Genomic DNA, 21,109 nt, shown 5'->3' with positions numbered 1-21,109 from the left:
CTACTGCTGGGTATGCAGCCTACCCTTCAGAGGGTCTATTTTCCATTGAGACTCCCTTGGAAAAAAAGTAAATTTTCATGTGTAAGTTGTTATCAATTGGAGATGGCTTCTGGGTTAGGAACTGGAGCCCACTTTCTCTTCCAGCTTTAGGACACAATCTGGTACAGAGTCAGGCAGGCCCTGTGCTCCCTCTGTCCCTGTGAGGTCAGGTATGCACCAATCCTGTAGATATAGAGGACCTTGTGTTCCTGGTAACCTCCATCCCCTCTAGGTCTTATAATCTTTCAGCCTTCTCTTCTGCAGGTTTCCCTGAGCCTGCAGATTTGATGGAAACACCCCATTTAGGGCAGAGTGTTCAAAGTTCTGTCACTCTCTGCATAATATCTGTATTTATTTCTGTATGCTATAGGAAATAGGAAGCTTCTCTGATGGTGGCTGAACAAGACACTGATTTACGAGTATAGTAAAATGTCATTAGGAGTCATTTTATTGATACTTCTGAGCTAGCTAGTCTTAGGTTTTGGCCATCCAAGCAGTGATGGTTATGGGTTCCATCTTGTGGGGTGGGAGTAGGCCTTAAGCCAGATCATACATTAGTTGGTTACTTCCACAAGCTTTGTACCACCACTGCGCTAGTGTGTTCTATGGTCAGGACACCATTGTAGATCAGAGAGTTTGTGACTGGGTGTGGTGCTTGTTTCTCCTTTGGTAGCACGCAGAGTACCAAAGACACTAGCATGTAGGGTGAAGCCTCTGTGTAGGCACCAGCTCAGAGTCTCCATGTTCAGTGAGTTGTGTAGCTGTTGTCTTCAGCAGTGGGGCTTTGCCATCCATTTATGGAGACCAACTGTAGCAGTCTCATATTCTCTGCACTTTGACTCTGCACTTTATGGGTCTCTGCGTTAGTTGCCCATTACTGCAAATAGAATCTTCTCTAGTGTGAATTGAGGGATGCACTGATCTATAACGATTTATTTTTATTTATGTGTATGTGTGTGTTGGTAGAGGGCCAGAAGCAGCTTTCTTCTGGTTGCTGGGTGATAGTGAAGCTAGCAGAAGGGATGATTGACAGGCAGACCAATTAGGAGGTGATGTCGTGATCCATGCTGAAAGGTAAAACCTCTTCCCAGGGTTATATAGTAGGAAGTGAATTTAAGAGATACGCTCTTAAAAACCAGTCTTGACCCCAAACAGTTGTAGTGTGTCTCACCCAGAACCACATGCATATAATCCATAAGAGGGAGATAAGACATGAGGATTGCAAGCCAGAAAGGGCTGCAAATGAGTTCATAGGCAGAGCACTGAAATAATATCTCAGAATAAAAAGTTTTTAAAAAAAGCCTATGGATATATCTCAGTGGCAGAGTGCCTGCTCATATCTTTCAATCTTGACAGAAAAGCTGCAGGGAATTGTATCAGGCAAGCACCACCCAGTGGGCACTTGCCACACGCCTCTCAGTCTTGTGCCAGTCAACCCTTACTTCACGGACTTCACAACCAACCACTTTATAACGTGCTCACTGCTGGGAGTGGTGGCGCATGGAGGCAGAAGCAGGTGGATTTCTGTGAGTTTCAAGCTAGACTGGTCTATATGACAAGGCCAGCCTGAGCTACATAGTGAGGTGCTGTCTCACCTGCACCACCACTCTCCTCCTCCCTCCCCACCTCCCAATAATGAACTTTGGCTCCAGGAGAAGCAGTGTAATCAATGAGGCAAATAACTAAAGAGCAGTAGAGCCAGGATTAGAAGAGAAGTGGAGTTTTCTCATTTCGGAGTCCTCACTTGCCATCAATCAGTAGCCATAGCCCCTCCCACAATTGCCATCCTGCCTTAGTCTTTTATGGCTGCCCCTGAAAGACAAACTCATGTTGTACTCTATGTCCCCGCCAGATGGAGCAAGAACCTCATGGGCATCACCCCTGAGGGCCTAGGGTCGGGTAGGGCTCTTGTAGCCATGACTTGACCCAGAAGCTAGGCTGCATGCAGAATTTATGTGCACACTCCTTGGTTTTGGAGGAATAAGAGAACTGACAGGAGCCAGACCAGGAGTAGGGGCTTGGGTAGCCATCCTAAGCACCGTTTCCACCTGTCTATTGAAAAACCTCTGTAGGACTGACTGACTGCATACTTTAAACAGGCTAAAAGAGTCCGGAGAGAAGGCAGGAAAAGGAAGTTCACGGCCGGAGGATCTGCAGCTCATAGGACGCCTACAGACACGCCTGAAGGAGAGAGAGGACATCATCCGGCAGCTCACGGTGAGGCCTGGGCTGAGGTGGGGAGACGCTGCCCAGACTCACAGTAAGGGTGCTGGCTTTGAACATGGCATTTCTATAGCTGCCTAAAACAATGCCTGTCAATCTGAAGTTCTCATACCAAAAAAAATTTTTTTTTTTGATACAAGGCAAAGAAAAAAGCCATCCTATTGCCAAGTTTAACAGCACTTGTTTGACGCTGATTCTATTTTTTATCCTGCACAATTTGATAAAATCTGTTTTCTTACCTTGGAATTTTAACAAAATTATTCAGCTTTACTATTGTTGATCTTCCTTTTGTAAGAAAGATCAACCATTCATTTTCTAGTTAATAAAGTCATTCCCTAGACCCCTTGAAGAATTATTTCCAACTCCTTTAATTCTGTACCTCAAAACCATCAAGACTTAATGCTCTTACTTAGGGATATCAGTTCCCTTGATCTGTCTTTGACTCACAGAATTATATTAATAAGGAATAACTGCTCCTTTGGTAAGTATAGGAAGATAATATAGTTATGATTGTCTTTTTAAAAATTTATTTGTATTTAAATGTGTGTGTGCATGTGTGCTTGAGCGTGTGTCTCTCTGTGTGTGTGTGTGTGTGTGTGTGTGTGTGTGTGTGTGTACCACATGTATACAGGTGCCTTTGGAGGCCCAACTATGTTGTCAGATCCCCTGGAGCTGGAGAGCTCCAGGCATTTATGAACTGCACTAGGAATTCAACTGGAGCTTCTGGAGAGCAGTAAGTGCTCTTAACAGGTGTGCTTAGCTCCAGCCCTAGTAATGATTACCTAAAAAACAATAACTGCTCAGGTTAAGAACACTTGCTGCTTCTGCAGAGGGTCCAGGTTCAGTTCCTGGCACCCACATGGTGGTTCAGGCCTTAGCACCACACAAATCAAGTGTGGTAGCACATGCTTGAAATCCCAGTACTTAGGAGTCAGAAACAGGTCAGAAGTTCAAAGCTATGCTCATCCTTGGCTAAATAGTGTGAGGCCAGCTTGGAATACGTGAGACCTTGTTTCAAACAAAGGCAAGGGAGAGAAAGGTTGAAATGTTTGAAAATGAGAATTATTTTTTAACTTTTGTGCTGTATTTTCCTTTTAGGTGCTCAGGATAGTTAGATGTTTTTACTTGCTAAGGCACCCGGCCCTTTCCTTCCCTGGTAACATGAAGCCCCAGAGGTGAAGGTACTTCCTAGGTGTTCCAGTGCCTGGCTGCTTAGCTGCCACTCACCCACCCTCCTCCTCCCGGGCTCTCTTTCCTTCTGTCTTCTGTCCTCCCACCATCTGGACAAAGCCAGTGGTCCATGCTCCTTAAGACTTGGTTGCCTTGGTTTTCCAGGAAGAGAGAAGATTTCACTACGCAGCCTTCCCCAGTGCAGTGTCCCATCGGAATCGGTCCTTCTCTTTCAATCCTCACCCAGGATACTTGACCCCTTCCATGAAGGTAAATCAATTTTACCACATCATCCAGTCTGCACATTCAGTGGAACAGTCACTAGGGAAAGCCATGGGAAGTAGCCTGCAGTGCTAGCAAACAGTACTGAGAGAGTACATGTGACTTGCCTATGGACCTTCATTACTATAAATATTGCCTCCATCTAGATTACGGGGAGAATATCCCACTTCTTCCCTTTATTTCTCCGTAATACTTGTGGGCTTCATAATGAGGACAGCAGATTCATAACAACTCTCTCATCTCCTATCACTAGATCCCTAAAGTTGAAAAGAATCAGGATTTCATAGCTTACTAAGTAACAAACCTAGACTGAATGAACCCAACAAGATCTCATTCCTGGTTTAAAAATAAAATTTTAAATTAAATAAAAAATAAATAAATTTTAAATAAATTAAAATTTATCCCTCTATTGTAGCAATGTAACTTGCACTCTAGAACTGAAGATGAAGTTGAAAATGAGGCAAGGCCAGCCCCTGCTATTATACGGCCTCTAAAATACTTAAAAAGTTATAAAACATATTGTTCCTCAAGTCCTGGATAGAGATCATAGGTGTTTTGTTTTATTTTAGGTTGCAAAATAAAGGTTGGAGAAAAAAGAATGGTTTGAAGGGCAGGGACCATAACTCAGTGGAAGAACAAGTGTCTGCAAGCTTGAAGCCCTGGATCCCATTCCCAGGACAGCCATGAAATTATCAATTAAAAAAAATCACAGCAGTTGAGACATGGTTTCACTATGTAACCCTGGCTGGTCTAGAACTCACTGTGTAAATCAGGCTAGGCTTGAACTCAGAGATCTGCCTGCCTCTGGTTCCTGAGTGTTGATATTAAAGGCATGTGATAATAAGCCTGTCCCTACCTCCCCCAATAGTATTAAAACAATATTTTAGTATACAAGTAGGATTGTTACTTCTTTTCCTTGTTCCTTGGGTTGGGTTGCATTTATAATAATGCTACTCCAGGGGAAGCACTAACACCTTTCCTCTAACACAAACAGAAAAAGAAGATGGAGGAAGCGCCCAGCCGAGTGGTCAGCGTGCCAAACCTTGCCTCCTATGCAAAGAACTTTCTGAGCGGAGACCTGAGCTCCAGGATCAATGCCCCTCCCATAACTAAGTCACCCAGCCTGGACCCAAGCCCCAGCTGTGGCCAGCCTTACAAACCCACGCAGTTACTAGATGGGAAAACCGTCTCAAGGTGCGTGTCAGGCAGGTGAAGGTTTCTCCAAGGACAAGAAAGAAACTGGGGTCTCCCTAGGCACCTGCTAAAGCACCTGATCTAAAGAGTAAGAGTCCAGCCTTGGAAATAGTAACACCATAGCCGAATGCGACCACTGATGATAGAAACTTGTGTTTTCCTGAGAATTTTGGTGCTAGACTTTAGAAGGACTAATTTTATGGCATCATTTAGATCTGTATTTAAAATCCACTTTTCTTGGCTGTGTGGTCTTGGGCATGTGACCTCTAAAGTTCCCTGTATTACTATCTTTAAAATGCACAGTAGCTACCTGATTGGATTGTTGTGACTAAAGGAATTAACCTATAAGATGTTCCTACCCTCAGACCTGACCCAGAAGTGTTATAGCTAGGGCTACTTTTCAATGTGATTTGGCATTATTGAAGCAGTGAGAGCTTCAGTGAGCCAGGCTGAATGTGGGTGATGCTGTCTGATGCACCTCTCATTTTCCCTTGTGATGCGCTTGCTTCCCTTCCAGAGCAGTGTGTGGGTTCGCCTTTGTTTTACTAATTGTCCTTCTTATCAAGACCTTCATTCAAAGGACATGCTTTAAATTCTGAGTCTGAAGTCTGAAGGGCCTCCTCAAAATGTTCTTATTCCAGCTCTCTGTATCCCAACCTGCTCATGGCTGTTTAAACTGGAGGAGAGGCAGAGATCTTGACTGTTGAGCAAGAAATCACTTGCCACCGGAATGAATGTTGCTTCTTTGGGTCCCTTGTGGGAAAAGGTCCTCTGCTTCAAGCTATTCATTTTTTGTTTGTTTTGTTTTAATTATTTATGAGTCAGGTGCAGTAGTGCATGCCTTTAATCCTAGCACTCTGGAAGCAGAGGCAGGTGAAACTCTTATGATTTCTAGGCCAGCAGTCTACATAGAGCATTCTAGCACATATGGAGCAACAAAATGAGACCCCGAACCAAACTCAGGTCCTCAGGCTTAGCAGGCTGCTATTTGATATGAAGCTTCACAAATGCAGAGTGACTAGGTGACAGTTTCACTGCCTGCTCTTTCTTCCTTTGATCTATTAGGCAAATTTCATAGCCTCATTAAAATGCTCACAAGTAATATTCTACAGAAGACTCACAATGGAACATCGTGTTACTTTTTTTTTTTTTAACTTAGCTGTCTGATTTGTGCCTAAAATGGATAGCGAATGCTACAAAATGCATCAGTACCATAACCATCAAGTGATCAGTGACTGAAGAGCCCTTGGGGGTTAACACAAGAATGAGACACTCCCTCCCACTCATCCTTCACAACTGGTTTCCAGCTGCCAATGTAGCTGGTCACAGCGGGTATCTTTTGAAAGGATTTTGAAAGGATTAAACAAGCATTTAGCTTCTCCAGGAAAGATGGTACAGTATTGTTTTTTACCAAATAAGTTTCATAGCCATGTAAAACTTTCCTTTTTTCAAGGGCCCAAGATGGTGAACCAGCCCAAGCCAAAGAAGCCCCACAGAAGCAAGGCTCTCCACACCAGGAATGGTTTACCAAGTACTTCTCATTCTAAACTGACCTTTGGGATCTGTCCAAAGGAGGACATTAGAAAATCATTTCAACCATCTGAAGGAATAAATTAGAACCACCCAACCGGCTGGGAACGACTTACATGTGGCGGATAGCCACAGCAAACTGTGGCACTAACATTTCAGCTTCATTGTGACACCTGCTTATGTAAGAATGCTTATAGTTAAAGATGAAACAAGACACTTATTAAAAAGCACCCCTAGGAAAATGATATTAATCTCTGATGACCAAATTACCCATTGTATTCCTAGTGCCTGTAATGTCATACTCTACTTGGTGAGGTATCAGGCTTGTGACTGCCATGGTCTGCTTTAAAAATATTTTTTCTTGGTCATCTCCACTCAGTTATGATTATATATATGCATATGTATATACATGCATATGTATATAATTCCAAATGCATATCTAACCTCAAAGTGAAGAGGAATAATAAAATAAAAGTTCAATATAAAAGGAAAGCCAATGAGAACAAAACACCAAACCTACCAGGAATGGACTGCAGCATGTTTGGATTGCATGTTTTGACTTCCAAGGTCTGGCACAGGACACAGACTGCAGAGGGACACCACCTACCTCAAACAGAACTTCACAAGATTAAGCAGCACACGATAGGTACAGCCATCAAACCTGTATTGGAATGCTTGGTGAACAACCGTGCCTCCCTGTTAGACATCTCAGCTTCAATGACCATTGTGCTAAGTCTTTGCGAAGGTTTCTAGACTGTCTGTTCTCTGATGTCAACCACTGCTGGACACGTTCTTTTACCAGCCTCAGATGTATGTATGTATGGCTTCCCCACTGCATGGACTCCCAAGGAGAGCAGGGAACTGCCCATGGTGCTGAAGCTGCACTTGTCTTACCCTATGACACAACTTTCAGTGGGTAGACTTTTCTTCTCTCTGGTGCTGGCCCAGCAAGTGGCCTATCAACAGATGTCAACTCTATGCATTGTCAAATTTTTGCTCTTTGAATAATAAAACTCTGAACTAGACAATAAAAAAATGTCTGTCTCTGCCTCCACTACAACCACCTGGCTTATTAATCACTTTCAAACTTTAAAATCTTTTTTTGGTAGTACTAGATATAGAACTCAGGACCTTGAGCATGCTAGGCCAGTGCTCTACTACTGAGGTACCAGGCCCATAAGAATACACTTTTTGTTGGTGTTTGTTTGGAGACAGGATTTCACTGTACCTAGAACTCACTATATAATATAGATTTTCCCGTCTCTATCCCCCACCACAGTATACCACCATACCCAGCTAGAACCCACACTGTGTGTGCATCCTAAAAGACTGGTGACTCACTGCCAGGGTCTTTTTCCATTTTGAATGCAACCACTTGTCACCCTATTTGGACCATTTGTCACCATATTGGCACATGACTTTTCAGTGCCAACTTTTTTTGTCTCTCGCTCACGATGAGCCTGCTATAAGTCGAAAACATTGCAGTGTTGGCTATTACACTAAAACTTAAATGATGGAGTTAATATACAGACAACAAAAAAAGCATTATTTGCAGGTAAGAGACCAAGATGAAGATGCTAAGCAAAGTGGGGAAGTATTCTAAGTCTCCAGCATTAAGCTTCTTTACAAAGGTCCTAATCCCACTCTTGAGCATGCAGCTTTTATTGCTTTACCACTCCTACCCAACACTTGGGACCACAAGCAGTGGTATAGCACATGGTGAGCATGTGGAAGGCCCTGAGTTTAATCCCCAGTAAGATTTAAAAAAATGTTTGCATATTTTCAAATTCATGAATATACATGAGTTATCTTTAGCATGGGACCAAAGTCTAAACATATTCTCTTACACTTCTATATCCACCTTATTCTTTTCTTGGTACACCTGTATTTTTACTCAATGCATCAAGTATGAAAGTTTCCACTTACAGTGTCAGGTCAATATTGGAAAAGCTTAGATCTGGGAGGATTGGATTTTTCATTAGGAAATACTCAGTCTTGTTTCCCATAAGTGTAAGTTCCAATATTTGCCAGTAAGCAGTGAGCACTGTATTTTATTGGGGGCGTTACAGGTGGTTGTGCTTTTTTTGATCTGGGCATTTCTCAGCACTGTCCTTGGTAAGGCTCAACACAAGACTTTTCTGCCACCCTCTGCATTTTCTTTCTGCTGAGCGCAAATACCTGACAAAAAGTTTATCATGGTTCAAGGTTTTGGTGGTTCAGTCCACCATAGCTGGGAAGAACTGAGCTGAAGCAGTTGTCAGTGTCCAGATGGGAAGCAGAGAGCAAAAAATACTGTTGCCTAGCTCACTTTGTATTCAGTATTGGACCGCAGCCCTGGGAATGATGCTACCCACATATATGGGGGACTGACCCACCTCAACCAAGATGAGAAGAAACTTCCAAGACATGCTAAGAGGTCTGTCTCCAGGGTGAAACTAGTTCCTGTCAAGGTAATAATATTAACAAACCATCAAAGGGGGCCAAGATCACAGCCACTCATTTCATCCAGCAGAATGTCTGGTAGTTTAAATGACATGGTGACTTGGTTTGGGGCATGTATGTGCCCCAATAAGACTATAAAGTGACTTGTCTCACCTTATGATCATTTCAGGTGACTAAGGCTTGGTGTCCTGAGCCTGTTTACCTCAGCAGAGTAGCAGGGCAGCACAGCTGGGGCAGCACAGCTGGGCCAGCTTCTGGACAGGGGCAGGTCTGTGCTATCTGTGCAAGGATAGTTCTGAAGTGTGGGCTAGAGTGACTGACTGTTCTGACCATACTGCCCACTACAGAAGTCCAGGGACAGACCTGAATGAAGCACCCATGCTGGGCAAACTAATACCCAGGACTGACAACCAATTTCACACAGCAGCACTTAGAAAGCAAAACTGTGTAGGAGTCTTCAGCTAGAAAACCAATAGTCAGGGATGTCAATAGTTGGATAAAGAAGCTAGGTCCATGTACAGAAGGTAAGGAAGTGAACGTCCATCTGATCTGTTGCCAAAGATGACCACAAGCACAAGCACAATTGTAGGATAGACAAATACAGTTGTGCAGGAAGAATCAGAGTGGAGACTGAATAAGGAGCTGGAAAAGATAAAGGGAAATGTTTAAGATAGAATGTGGGTGAGGTGCAGGGAAGGAGCCAAGGACAGACAGTTGCAAGTGGAAGAAATTGCCATAACGCTTAATCCTAGAAAGCAACTGGCCTGGGATCCATACATGTGGAAAGGCCCGTCTTACTCAGGTAGGCAACTGACACAAGCAAGAAACTTCCTTGAATCAGTTAGGTTACACCACATGCGAGCAGCAAGCCAACAGAAACCCCTGAAAGACATGCACCTTGGAATTTCTGTGTTCAACAGGCAGCAAAGTGCCACTTAGGAGGAAAGAGATGGAACTGAGGGATAGTTCTGTGACTGGAGTTCATGTGCTTGTACCAGGATAAAAAGCTGAGCAGAGAAGCTTAATCCTAGGGCTTGGAAGTAGGAAAGAGGCAGGAAGATCATTGTGGTTTGCCAGCTAGTCTTGGACAGTAAACAAGATCAAATTCAATGAGAAACTGTGTCTGAAAAGGTAATGTGAAAATAGCTACCACCTGGACCTCTAATGTCTAACAGACACGGATCTTTGACCTTCACAAAAACATACATGTACCCCTCCCCAAACTGTTCACAAACTGACAAAATGGGAAAATTATTTTAACCTGTTGAATTCAATTTTAAAAAAAATGACAATAACTTGTATATATACTAACTTAAAAATATTTTCACTATGCACCAAGAATGATTTTGGTATTTTCACCATCCTCTTTATTATTGAAAAACCAGCCAAAATGTAACCAGTTTATTTAGGTTTTAGCCAAGAAATTAAAAAACAGCCAAGCTGTTAATCAGTGCTTCAGAAAATGCATGGGTTTTAGGCTTTTTGTTTGTTTGTTTGTTCATTTGTTTGTTTTGCTGGAGGTTGAGGGGAGGGGGACAGATTTCATGTAGCCTACAACAGCTTCAAACCTGCTATGTAGCTGAAGATGAGATTAAACTTTGAGCCTCCTTCCTCTACCTCCCAAATGCCATCATGCCACCCTAAATTTTTCAACACTGTTTAATGTATATATTCTAATTAAAGGGACTTGATGGCCTCAGACTGGTTCTAATTGGTCCAGGCACTGAATATCAAACAATCAAGCATATATATGAAAATTGTAAGATCTTATATAATCAAGAAAATTCTAACAGGCATACAATAGAGCAACTAACATAGTCACAATTCATAAAGCATATGTAGAATTTTAAAAAGTTGACAAAATTAAAAACAAAACAAAACACTGTGTCCTGGGGCATTCTGAAGCTTTGGAGACCAGATGGCTATGCCCAGCCTAGACAGGCAGTGAGTGGGTGCTAATGCTTGGGACCTGGGCTTCAAGGCTCCAGAAACCAAAATGGACAAAACCAAGCTGGAGATGCACTGACTATTCAAAAGGTATGGAGTATTTGTTTTGGGTGAACAGAGGTGCTTGGCTTTGGGGTGGGGTGGGGGAACAAAACAAGTAAATAAAACCAAGAGACAAAGAGACAATCCAAGTCCAAGCAGGGCTTTGGCCTCATACCTCACCCGAGCCTTCCCTGGGACTCCATTCCTTACATTGACCATCACAGCACAGCCCGAAAGCACTCAGCATGCCATATTCCTAATATGTGTGTCTTCAAAGCAGAGTGAGTAAGGACTCAGAATTGTAACAGCCCAGATAAAAATCCAGCATTAAGGTAAGTATCCTCCTGTAATCCTACATTAGCAGCATATTTAACCTCTTCTGAGCCACCTGTGCAATTCGCTTGCCTTGTGCCGCCCTAGAATCATCACACTGCTGTGCCAGGTTCCTCATGAGGTAGCTCAGAGTTTACATATTTGTCTACACTACCACTAGTCATTATTAAGCCTAATAACCAAACTCTATTTCCCCTGGCTTCTCAAACTATTAAACATTTTTTTCCTTCAGGTTTTTCACCAAATTCATAGCTTAAGAAAAAAAAGGGAGATGAGGCTACAAAATGTCAAAACAAACAGCAAAGGCCAAGTAAGAATGTGTGTGATGACTCCAACAGTCTAAAGGATAAACAGTACTAAAGATTAAAACAAACAGACAAAACCAAACTTTACTTTATCAAAGATACAGGTATTTTATAAAGTATTCAGGAATTTAGAGTACTAGAGGAGTTGAGGCAGGGGATCACAGGTTCAAGGCCCATCCGGGCTTCATACTGGAACCCTACCTTATAAATAGGGACATAACTAATACCAACTCATTATCCAACAGAGTCCTTCCAATATGTCAGGTCTGTAAGGAACTATGTCTAGCAAGACTGCAAGGCTGTAGCACAGGCAGGAGTGCTTAGGTCTGCTTCAGAGGTGCAGGAATATTGGCAGATGCCTGCTCGAGGAAGGCCAAGGATCCCTGAGGCATGTCAGTGGGCTTCTTGTGCTGCACATTGATGTCCTCCAGCACCTGCTGCCAATGCCTCAGCTTTGTCAAATGCTTCTGGACCAGCGCATCTTTCCGCTGCAATTCACTCCTTAGTTCTGAGACATCCTACAGAGGAAAGTGGTAAGGGGGGAGAAATAAAAGTGATGAGGTCAGTCATCTAAAACAAGAGCAAATGAGTAAAGTTCCTCCTGAGTCAGGAGCACTAAGGATGACCCTGGTGGCACAGGCCTGTAATAAGAAAAAACGTAACTCTAAGATTAAAAAAAATCACCTCAGAACATCTATAAGACCACTAGTGAAAATGCCAAACACTGAAAATATGAAACAGGTGTTAACAGCTAGCTGTCTGTAAGGCTCCACACTACTAATCTACAACTTCAGATTATAAAGTATTAAAAAATTACATATTTTCCAAAAGCTTAATATGAACAGCAATGCTAAATTCTTTATTGAAATTTGGCTTTGGGTCTGGAGAAATGACTCAGTGGTTAAGAGCTCTTGGTTGCTCTTGCAGAGGACCTGGGTTCAGTTCCCAGCATCCACAAATCAGTTTACAATCACCTATAATTCCTGTTCAGGAGGATCCAATGTGCTCTTCTAGCATCTGTGGGCACTGCATGGTGGTACACATACTAACACGGTGAGACAAAACATTTATACACATAAAACAAACAAAAATTTTAATTGTAGCTTTAATCATTTCCATATTATTGGTGTATTCATATCAAGAAGTGACTTGGTGTAACAGACTGTAAGAATATGATCTTACTATTACTGTTCTCAACAGCTGGTCTCCTGGCTGAAAAGACCCTTTCTGATGAACTGTTCAGGGAAATGTGTTTATTTCAAAAGCTACCAAAATCCATGACTCAGTTTTGCTTTTCTCAGTCTTCTGTACTGGGGTGGCAGGAATGATCTCACGGATACCATTAACACTTCCCAGTTCTCACGGCGACTCATTTCCAAATAGCCCAGTTTAAAGCAAATGAGACTAGCCCTTTTAAGGAACTTTGGCTAGAAAAATGGCAGAAGCCATGCTGAAAAGAGCTCCTTATGGCAAGGCCCTTGGAGATCCCTGTGCACTTGTGGAAACACTATGGAAAAGGCCTACACCCTTCCTAGGGAGCACTTCTACTTTTGGTTTTTGCTGTGAATTTTGTTTTTTTCACTCTTATGGTAGTTAGTTTCACTTTCACTTTACTAGTCACAATTATAGCGCATTTATGATTATAGCGCATTTATGATAAGCCTGGAGTTTTTTCCTTGAAACACAGAAACCAGTTCTCCTGGCTGTTCCTGGCTGCCTCTGCAGTCATCCTGAGTAAGCAGGAGGAACTCACAAAGGTTAAGGATTCTTGCTTACTTAACTAATCTAAAAAGAGATAACTATATTCCAAAAATTTAGGAGATAGTTTCTTAAAAGATGGCATTAAGAACTTACAGAACATATAAAGAAAGGACAAAGGGCAGAAAAGTCAGTCACCCTTACAATGCCAGAAAAATCAACACAGAATCTAAATCTCCCATTCCCCTTGGAAGCAAAAAGTACATGCAGAATCTGCCAAGAAAAATAGAAACCTTGTCCCAACAGTTAAGGTTCAGGTATTAATCATTACCTTCCTGAGAATATATGAAGAAGGACTACATCTACTGTTCACACAAAATGGTATGTAAACCATAAAATTAAGACTTACACTTGAATAATATTACTTTACGCAGGGTAGCACACTCTTTGATGATTACAAAAATAAAAAAGCAACAACATACTGTTAAAGAATAATCATTTTTGTAACTTCATGTCTGCTAGCAGTCTAGGTACAGTACTAATAGGAAATGCCTGGCTAGATAGATACAATCATTTGGCTTGCAATACAGAATGTATGCACAGATATGAAATCAAAGTTAATTAATGCTTAGATATGAGTTAAAGGCCAATTAATGACAACGTGGGACTGGGGAGGAGGAAAAGAAACCAAAATGGCTAAATGTCAATGAATGATGCGTGGAAATGATTAAAGAGAAACAATTTGAAACTGCTCGTGCTCGAATGCTCTGGAACTAGTATAAATAAAGAGGGCTCAAGTTATTCAGAGCCATCTGTTTTAAAAACAAATGGTGGTCAGACTCTTTTGCTGACTCCACATATCCACCATTCAGACCAGAGCCCTGCTGGAGCTGAACACCAACAATTTAACTTTCTTCCTTCTTCTGGGTTTTTTCTTTTTCTTTTTCTTTTTTCTTTTTTCTTTTTCTTTTTTGTAAAGAAACAGAATCTCACAATATAGCCCTGGCCTGGAACTTGCTATGCAGATCAGACTGGCTTTTAACTTAAAGAGGTCTGCCTACCTCTGCCTCCTGAGAACTGGGATTAAAGACATGCACCACCACGGCTGGCTACAATATTTTTTATTCTGTAGAGAAATCATTTCCTATGCGCAAGGTACCAAGTAAAGCAATTTGGGAACAGAGTTACAGTTACTGTTCAAATTAACTTTTACTCGATACTGATGGTTTTCTAACTTCTCTTAGGAGGAAAAGCCTGCTCCTTAAGAAAACTTCCAAGAAAACCAATGTGTGAAATGAGTAAACAGCCCTGTTCCCTCTCCAATGACCTCCCTGTGTCCACGCTGTCATAAATGCTGGTACCCTCACCAGACCTCTAAAGACCTGCTACAATTCACAGGAAGAGGGTACATCTCGTTAAGACACAGTGGAATCCAAGTGATACTTATTCTCCTTAAAATCTGGGGAAGTCAAATCCATACCTCTTTGATAACTTGATCCGGTTTCTGGACAGACAACTGCAGCCTTTTTTGTAAGAAAAAACATTCAGTCTGTCTTGCAATGTCCAAAAACTTCTGGATACACTGATCAACACCTTAGGGACAAAACAGAGACCCTAAAGTTTATATATACACAAGGCATATACATAGATCTCCCACCTAAATGAATAGTTAAATATTAAAACAGTACTTTCTCATAGACATAATTTGGGATTTTAATCTGGAGGACAGCAATAATAACCATTTTCAAGTTCCCATGTAAAACTAGCAGGTAATTCATTTTTTCTCAGGTCAGAGACCTTACACAACGGAATAGTTGTTAAGTCTTCCAAAGAACTAGACTCTTAGCAAATTAGGACAATTTCCACTATAAAAAAAGTGACAAGACATTGGAGATAAGAATATGCATAACAGGGCGGATTGTGGTGCACTCCTTTAATCCCAGCACTCTAGAGGCAGAGACAGGCAGCACATCTCTGTGAGTTCGAGGCCACTGGACCTGGTTTACAGAGTGAGTTCCAGGACAGCCAAGTCTACACAAAGAAACCCTGTCTTGAAAAATCAAAGAACAACAACAAAAAAAGAATATGCATAACAGACATATTTCTGTCAGAGCTAATGTGAAAAAAATAAAAATCAACAAAATTTGTGGGTTTTTAAATAAACAGCATTCATTAGTTTTACATAGTAGTATCCACATGAAAAGCTCATTTTAAGTCGTTTATAAGGACTCAGAAAACATGTCAGCTAGTGAACCAAACAGAGAGCTAACAATTTATGGGAACTCTGCACACATCTTATGCCATGGACCACTCCAGCCAGGTATGAGAGTCCCTGGGATATGGGTTCTTGAGGCCAGGTAGGTAAGGATTAGGTAGTGACAAACAGAAACAAACACAAAGGCAGTTTGAATCTGAGTGTATTTTGCAGCTCTCAAGCAGGGGATTTTATACATTAAAACCCAAACAATGCATCTCTTAGAAACTGTTTCCAGTGAAATAATCACAAACACCAACAAAAATCATTTGGCACAGTAAAGCACAAAAATATCTCTTAGAAACTGTATCCAGTAAAACAATCACAAACAGAACAAGTAACATCATTATTAATATAAGTCAAAATATAACAATTCTAAAAGGATGTATTCAGTGGGGGCAATCGTCCAAGGCTAGTGGCATATTTCCAAGAGCAGGTTAATAAATCTTTACGGTCAATGCTTTCAACCGCTGAGCTAACTTTCCAGCCTCATATGAACAATTACTATTTAACACCTAATCCTTGATTTTTTTTATAAATCTTCAATGCATAAATTTAAACTATTTCAATTCTAATTAAGGCTTTTTTTTTTTTTTTTTTTAACCATATACCAAAATCCACCTCCGATGACACAAATGCAGCCATATGAAATTTTATTGTTGGGAAAGTTTCTATCTATCATAATAGTTTTAAAAATGATTTAAGGGCGGTGGTGGCACACGCCTTTAATCCCAGCACTTGGGAAGCAGAGGCAGGCGGATTTCTGAGTTTGAGGTCAGCCTGGTCTACAGAGTGAGTTCCAGGACAGCCAAGGCTACACAGAGAAACGCTGTCTCGAAAAAAAACCAAAAAAATAATAAAAAAATTAAAAAAAAAAATGATTTAAAAAGTGAAGTATTGGTTTTCCCAGAGTGAAGGTCATGTTAGTGACCCCATCTCAAGGGATGGTTTCTTACCCATTAGTCTCACTTAAGATCCTGGCATAGGCTACCAGGAACATGTAAATAAGCAATAAGAGAAAACAAAACATAGATTGCCACGAGAACTATGGCTCAATAATTTTTCTCCAGCGAAGGGTTCCACAACCAGTTCTAGGAGGCCTCCCCCTTTTGAGGTCAACCGCCTCGGTCTGTGGAACTTGTCACACAGATCCTCCTGGCAATCTTACTCCCTGGAAATGTTCCATGATACATGCAGGGCTAAACATACGGATATAAAGACAACAATAGACATCTTGCTGATGACAAGAACACAGTGTGCAAAGAGGGAAATCTTACCAGTTCGAATCTCTTCCTGATCAGTCCCATTGACATAATCCTGACTCACAAGGGAGGCAAAGCAAGCCTGAGTGAGCAAAACATAAAAATGTGTTATATACACACCAGCTATTATGAGCAGGAAATAGCTTCTCGTGAGGCCACTCAGTAAGTGGACACTTTTTGCATGTGTCCTTGAGAAGACATGGGGCCAGTGCAGGCACCTGGTAAAGCATACCTCAGCTGGTCTGGCACCTGAGGCACTGGTATTTGCTGGCATTGTCACATGGTCTTATTCCTACCACCTGCCTCTTCCTCGCTCTCTTATTCCACACCTGGATACCTTTCAGCCACGCCATTCTGGCTGACCCTTCCATGAAGTGTATATATCACCATGTCAAGATGTCAACTGTCTACTCTTTCTAAATGGTAACTCCTGTTCACGCTCTACAGTGGAGCTTGGCAAGCTTTTCACAGAAGTAACTGATGTTATTATCCATTCTTTTCAGCCATGGTTATTTGTCTTCTACCAACAGCTCTGCCTGTGTGATTCAGCACTATATTCTAAGTACTTGGGATACCATTTGGCATTTAATAAGTAACAGGTGTCTGTTCAGTAAATGGTTAGTGTCACATGGATAATCAAACCCCAAAGAGGGAGTTCTAAAAGGGGGCCCACTACCTGAGCTGGATATCAGTGTGCCACAGAGGCACAAGCAGCCCTCAGAAAGACGAGAAAGGTGAAAGAGCATGACCGCAGGTGACAGAGGAACACAGGCTGGGAAAAAGACCCCTGACAGCAGTGAGCAAACAAACAATGAATCCTCCTGGCTAGCTCCAGATCTGATGTACAGAAACAGTCACAAGGATTTCCCACTCCTGTAACAGCTCAACAAATCAGACTGCCTATTCTGTATACTGTAAAAGTTAAGTCTTATTGGGTTTTGGGGGGTGTGAGCAAGATTTGCAAATTTCAGGAGACCTATGACCCACAAAGCTTGGGTGGCTTCAGCAAAGGCAGTAAGTAGGCCATGCAGACTTTTTTAAAACCTAACTTCAAGCCAGGCAGGGGTGGTGCACTTGTTTAAATCCCAGCTCTACGGAGGCAGAGACAGTGATGTATCCAAAGTCAGCTGGTTCCACAAAAGCCAGGGCTACACTGAGAACTTGTCTCGAAAAACCAAACAAATACAACAACCAAAAAACCCCAAAATCTAACTTCAGAAACTTTAGTTTTTGCTGCACCTCCTCCCAGCCCCGCTTATCCTTTGAAAAACATTTAAAGCAGGGACCTTTATCGACAGTCAGTATTATGGAGGTAAAAACCATGCATGCTGTTCTATTAAAGGACTAGAATTTTAGGGCTGGTGAGATGGGTAATCCGATAAAGATGTTTGCCACCACGCCTGAGTTCCATTCTTTTTTGTATTTACATAGTGGATGTAGAAAAGTGAGTTCTGCGAGTTGTCCCTTTGACCTCAACAAGTGTGCCAATAATATGCATAAATAAAATACAATTTATTTTTAAAAAGAATGTGCTTTTCAGAAGGGTGACTAGGCCAGCTTTTGCCTGAGAAGTGTTCGCTTGCACAAACCAAGGCCAACTTTGGGCAAGATACTTCTGAGACTTAGTTTCTGCATCCAAGAGAGGATGATCCCAAACGTTCTACCAAAGACTCCTCCCACAGTAAGAATTCAATTTACCCCAACAAAGAGCATTTACCAGATGACTAGAAAGCGAATGCCAGAGACGTCAAGGGGTGGCACCCAAACAGAAAAACTAAAAGGTAAGCAGGTACCAGGGGCCATTGGAAGGCCTACACAGAACACGGAGAAAAACAGGAAGAGCGTACAATATGTGACCTGAAAACTCAGAAGAGCTCAGCCGAGTGAGCACGCTCCAGAGAAGACCAGATCTTACTAGACCCGCAAGGGTAAAAGCCGCCTGGGAATCTAAAGAGCCCCGAGGTTGATGGGACTTGGGCGGACATCAAGGCCACGGTCTCCAGAAATGTCGCGGTTGCGGGGCCAGACCTGAGACCATGGGTGGCACCTAATCTACGGCAGGCGACTTCCATTCTCCGGTCCCCCGCATCCCCTAAGCGCCGGGACGGAGAAAGCAGTTAACGTGCGCGCCATCCGCGCGCGAGTGAGGGCTGCATAAAGACGCCCACACCTCAGCTTACCTCGAACGATGACTCCAACTCGTCCACCAAAGTGCTGTTAGAGGGTCTCGGAGCCCCAGGGGCTGCTTGCAGAAGCGACGCCTGGCCTGGGAGCCCGGGCGGCGGCGGAGGAGGACCTGGAGGCTGCCCGGTGAACATCCCTCCCAGGGGCGCCGCCATGTCTGCAATGGCTGGCGGGAACGTCACCGGGCCTATGTGCGCAGGCGCAGGCAGCCTGATCACGTGGCGGGCATGGTCACGTGACGGGTAGTTCGCTTATTCTCGGGGAGAAAGGATTTACCAGAGTCCTTGTTTCTGTGCCATCTTTCCGGTTCATAGGCCACCTGGGTTTACGCTTTATTGACCTAAGTACTAAAGGCTGGGACTGATTTAAACCAGTCACTTGCAGAGACTGAACACAGGCGCGAGCATCCCCGCTACCAGCCAAGCCCCTGGGCTGTCCCTAAAGACCTTAGCCAAGTCTTTTCTGCGCTCCCTTAGTAAAATGAGGAGTCATAAGTTTATTCTACGGTGATTAAGGGCTTGCGATGTACCAAATGCCAATCTAGTCACTTGTTATATAGCTGGAGCAACACAAGTTCTCGCTAAATTCTGGCGTGAGGTAACTAAAAAGAGTGTCATCCTGAATGCTACCAGTGTCCCTGACGCTTTTCTAAGCATATATGGTAACACCAGAAGGAAAGTGACTCTGCATCTGTTTTAATAACGGCTTTAATGTTTGCCTACTCACTAATTCAGAAGCCAAATGGCTTCTTTAAATTTAATTTTACAACTCTTAAAAAAGGAAAATTATCAGCTGAGGACCCCCAAGACCAAGTTCTCGGCCAAAAGGAGATTTATTTGCCCGAGACAGACAGGGCAGGGAATAAGAGAAAGGAGATAGAGGATGAAAGGGAAGGGAGGAAGGGGAGGTGGTATTCGTCACTGCAGGATAAAAGACTGCCTCTGGATAGAGAGAAGACAGATGTGGCACATAGGAAATGGAAGTTAATATAAATATATAAATATGTATATTTATATATTTATGTAAGTATAAGGGGGAAACCCTGTGTTAGAATGATGTGTTCACTTATAACTGGACATGTTAATTATGTGAGCCAATGGGGACTTTTGATTGCTGGACTTCAATACTTTGCTATCTGGACCTTAGTAGTCAGCCTCAGGAAGAGTAAGTGGCCAAATAAGGGAACACACCTCAGTGGCTAGCTTTAGGAACATAATCTAACAGTTCTTAGCAAGGTAGAAGAAATGAAGAACAAGGCTGGCCAGAGCCATGCTCAAGTGGGCTAGTGTCCTTCAATTTAACTGAGTCCTTCCAGTTACCAGTTAGGAACTGTTTAATAATCTAGACATAAATACCCCAAATACGGAGAAAAAAACATAAATACATAAAGCATTATTTGTAGAGATAAGTACTGAGGAAAAATGCTTGGGAGTAGACAGCTAAGTGCTCTTTGATGTGTGATTGAGGAGACCTCTCTAAAGAGATCTCTGTTGGAATGAAAATTTAAATATAAGACCTTTCTAGACAAAAAAAGCCCCTAAAGAATTACTTTGCCTGGTTAGTCAGGTTTTAGTTATCTATACACCCAAAATCCAGAATTCTGTCTGGCAAATACAGAGAAACACTTGTTGAATGAAAAAATAAGCACAGAGGCTTGGGCAGATGGCTGGGAAGGTTGCATCTTAACACTGGATTGGCCAGGCTGCAGTGGGCCCAAGTCAGATGTAAGTTGAATGAACAAAGATGGCAGTGCTGCTGGTGCAAGCTGTGCAGGGAGTTTCTTAAGTCTGACACTTAACTAATTTGTCCCAACCATGCTCTGAGCACAGATGAGGAGGTTCTGGGTTTATGTATTTGTGAGGTGGATACCATCAGAATTGTTCACATTCATTCTGGCATCATCTTGCAACATTGTGACAGGAGAAAGGATCATGTAGAGATTTCTTCAGAACAGTTATCTGTTGCAGGATATTTGATCACACTGTGAACCCTGAGATTGTGTTTCTAGTTGTTGTGTGGCTCATCCTTAGCACATACCTTTAATCCCTATAGCTAGGATACAGAGATGCCCTTAATATACACCTTTAATCCCAAACAATGAAGGTAAAGTTAGTTTGTAGATGGAAGTGCCCACGTTTGAAAGTGATGTTTAGGGTGGTGATAGTGCACGCCTTTAAACCCAGCACTTGAGAGGCAGAGACAGG

General features: G+C 42.4%; 2 protein-coding genes across 4 annotated transcripts in view; one reads left to right on the top strand and one right to left on the bottom strand.

The window, feature by feature from the left end:
• Fam184b (family with sequence similarity 184 member B) overlaps positions 1-7,493 on the top strand; it is a 114,222-nt gene extending 106,729 nt beyond the window's left edge. The window contains exons 13-16 of one of the 3 annotated variants that reach the window (XM_031342175.1): positions 2,139-2,256; positions 3,598-3,702; positions 4,709-4,908; positions 6,362-7,493. In XM_031342175.1, coding sequence (XP_031198035.1) covers positions 2,139-2,256; positions 3,598-3,702; positions 4,709-4,908; positions 6,362-6,455 — 517 coding nt within the window. In that variant the 3' untranslated portion in view covers positions 6,456-7,493. The remainder of the gene's footprint in view (positions 1-2,138; positions 2,257-3,597; positions 3,703-4,708; positions 4,909-6,361) is intronic. The other 2 variants (XM_031342176.1, XM_031342177.1) reach the window with 2 other exon arrangements.
• A 2,736-nt stretch (positions 7,494-10,229) lies between these two features.
• On the bottom strand, positions 10,230-19,087 carry Med28 (mediator complex subunit 28). The gene is made up of 4 exons (XM_031342174.1): positions 18,902-19,087; positions 16,737-16,803; positions 14,686-14,798; positions 10,230-12,025 (listed from the first exon to the last, which is right to left on the bottom strand). Exons 1-4 carry the CDS (start codon positions 19,058-19,060, stop codon positions 11,828-11,830), a joined length of 537 nt encoding a protein of 178 aa, XP_031198034.1. The 5' UTR covers positions 19,061-19,087; the 3' UTR covers positions 10,230-11,827.
• Between the last annotated feature and the right edge of the window lie 2,022 nt (positions 19,088-21,109).

Source organism: Mastomys coucha, unplaced genomic scaffold (genome assembly GCF_008632895.1).
Source record: "Mastomys coucha isolate ucsf_1 unplaced genomic scaffold, UCSF_Mcou_1 pScaffold22, whole genome shotgun sequence".
NCBI classification, from domain to species: domain Eukaryota; kingdom Metazoa; phylum Chordata; class Mammalia; order Rodentia; family Muridae; genus Mastomys; species Mastomys coucha.
This window is presented reverse-complemented; position numbering and strand designations above follow the sequence as displayed.

Bases quoted from the DNA above. Each gene is read 5' to 3' on its own strand.
- Med28 (XM_031342174.1), bottom strand. From the start codon at position 19,060: ATGGCGGCGCCCCTGGGAGGGATGTTCACCGGGCAGCCTCCAGGTCCT. The intron at 16,804-18,901 runs GTAAGCTGAGGT...TTGCTCACTCAG, and splicing joins AGTTGGAGTCATCGTTCGAG to GCTTGCTTTGCCTCCCTTGT. The intron at 12,026-14,685 runs GTATGGATTTGA...TTTCCTCTGTAG, and splicing joins CGGATCAAGTTATCAAAGAG to GATGTCTCAGAACTAAGGAG.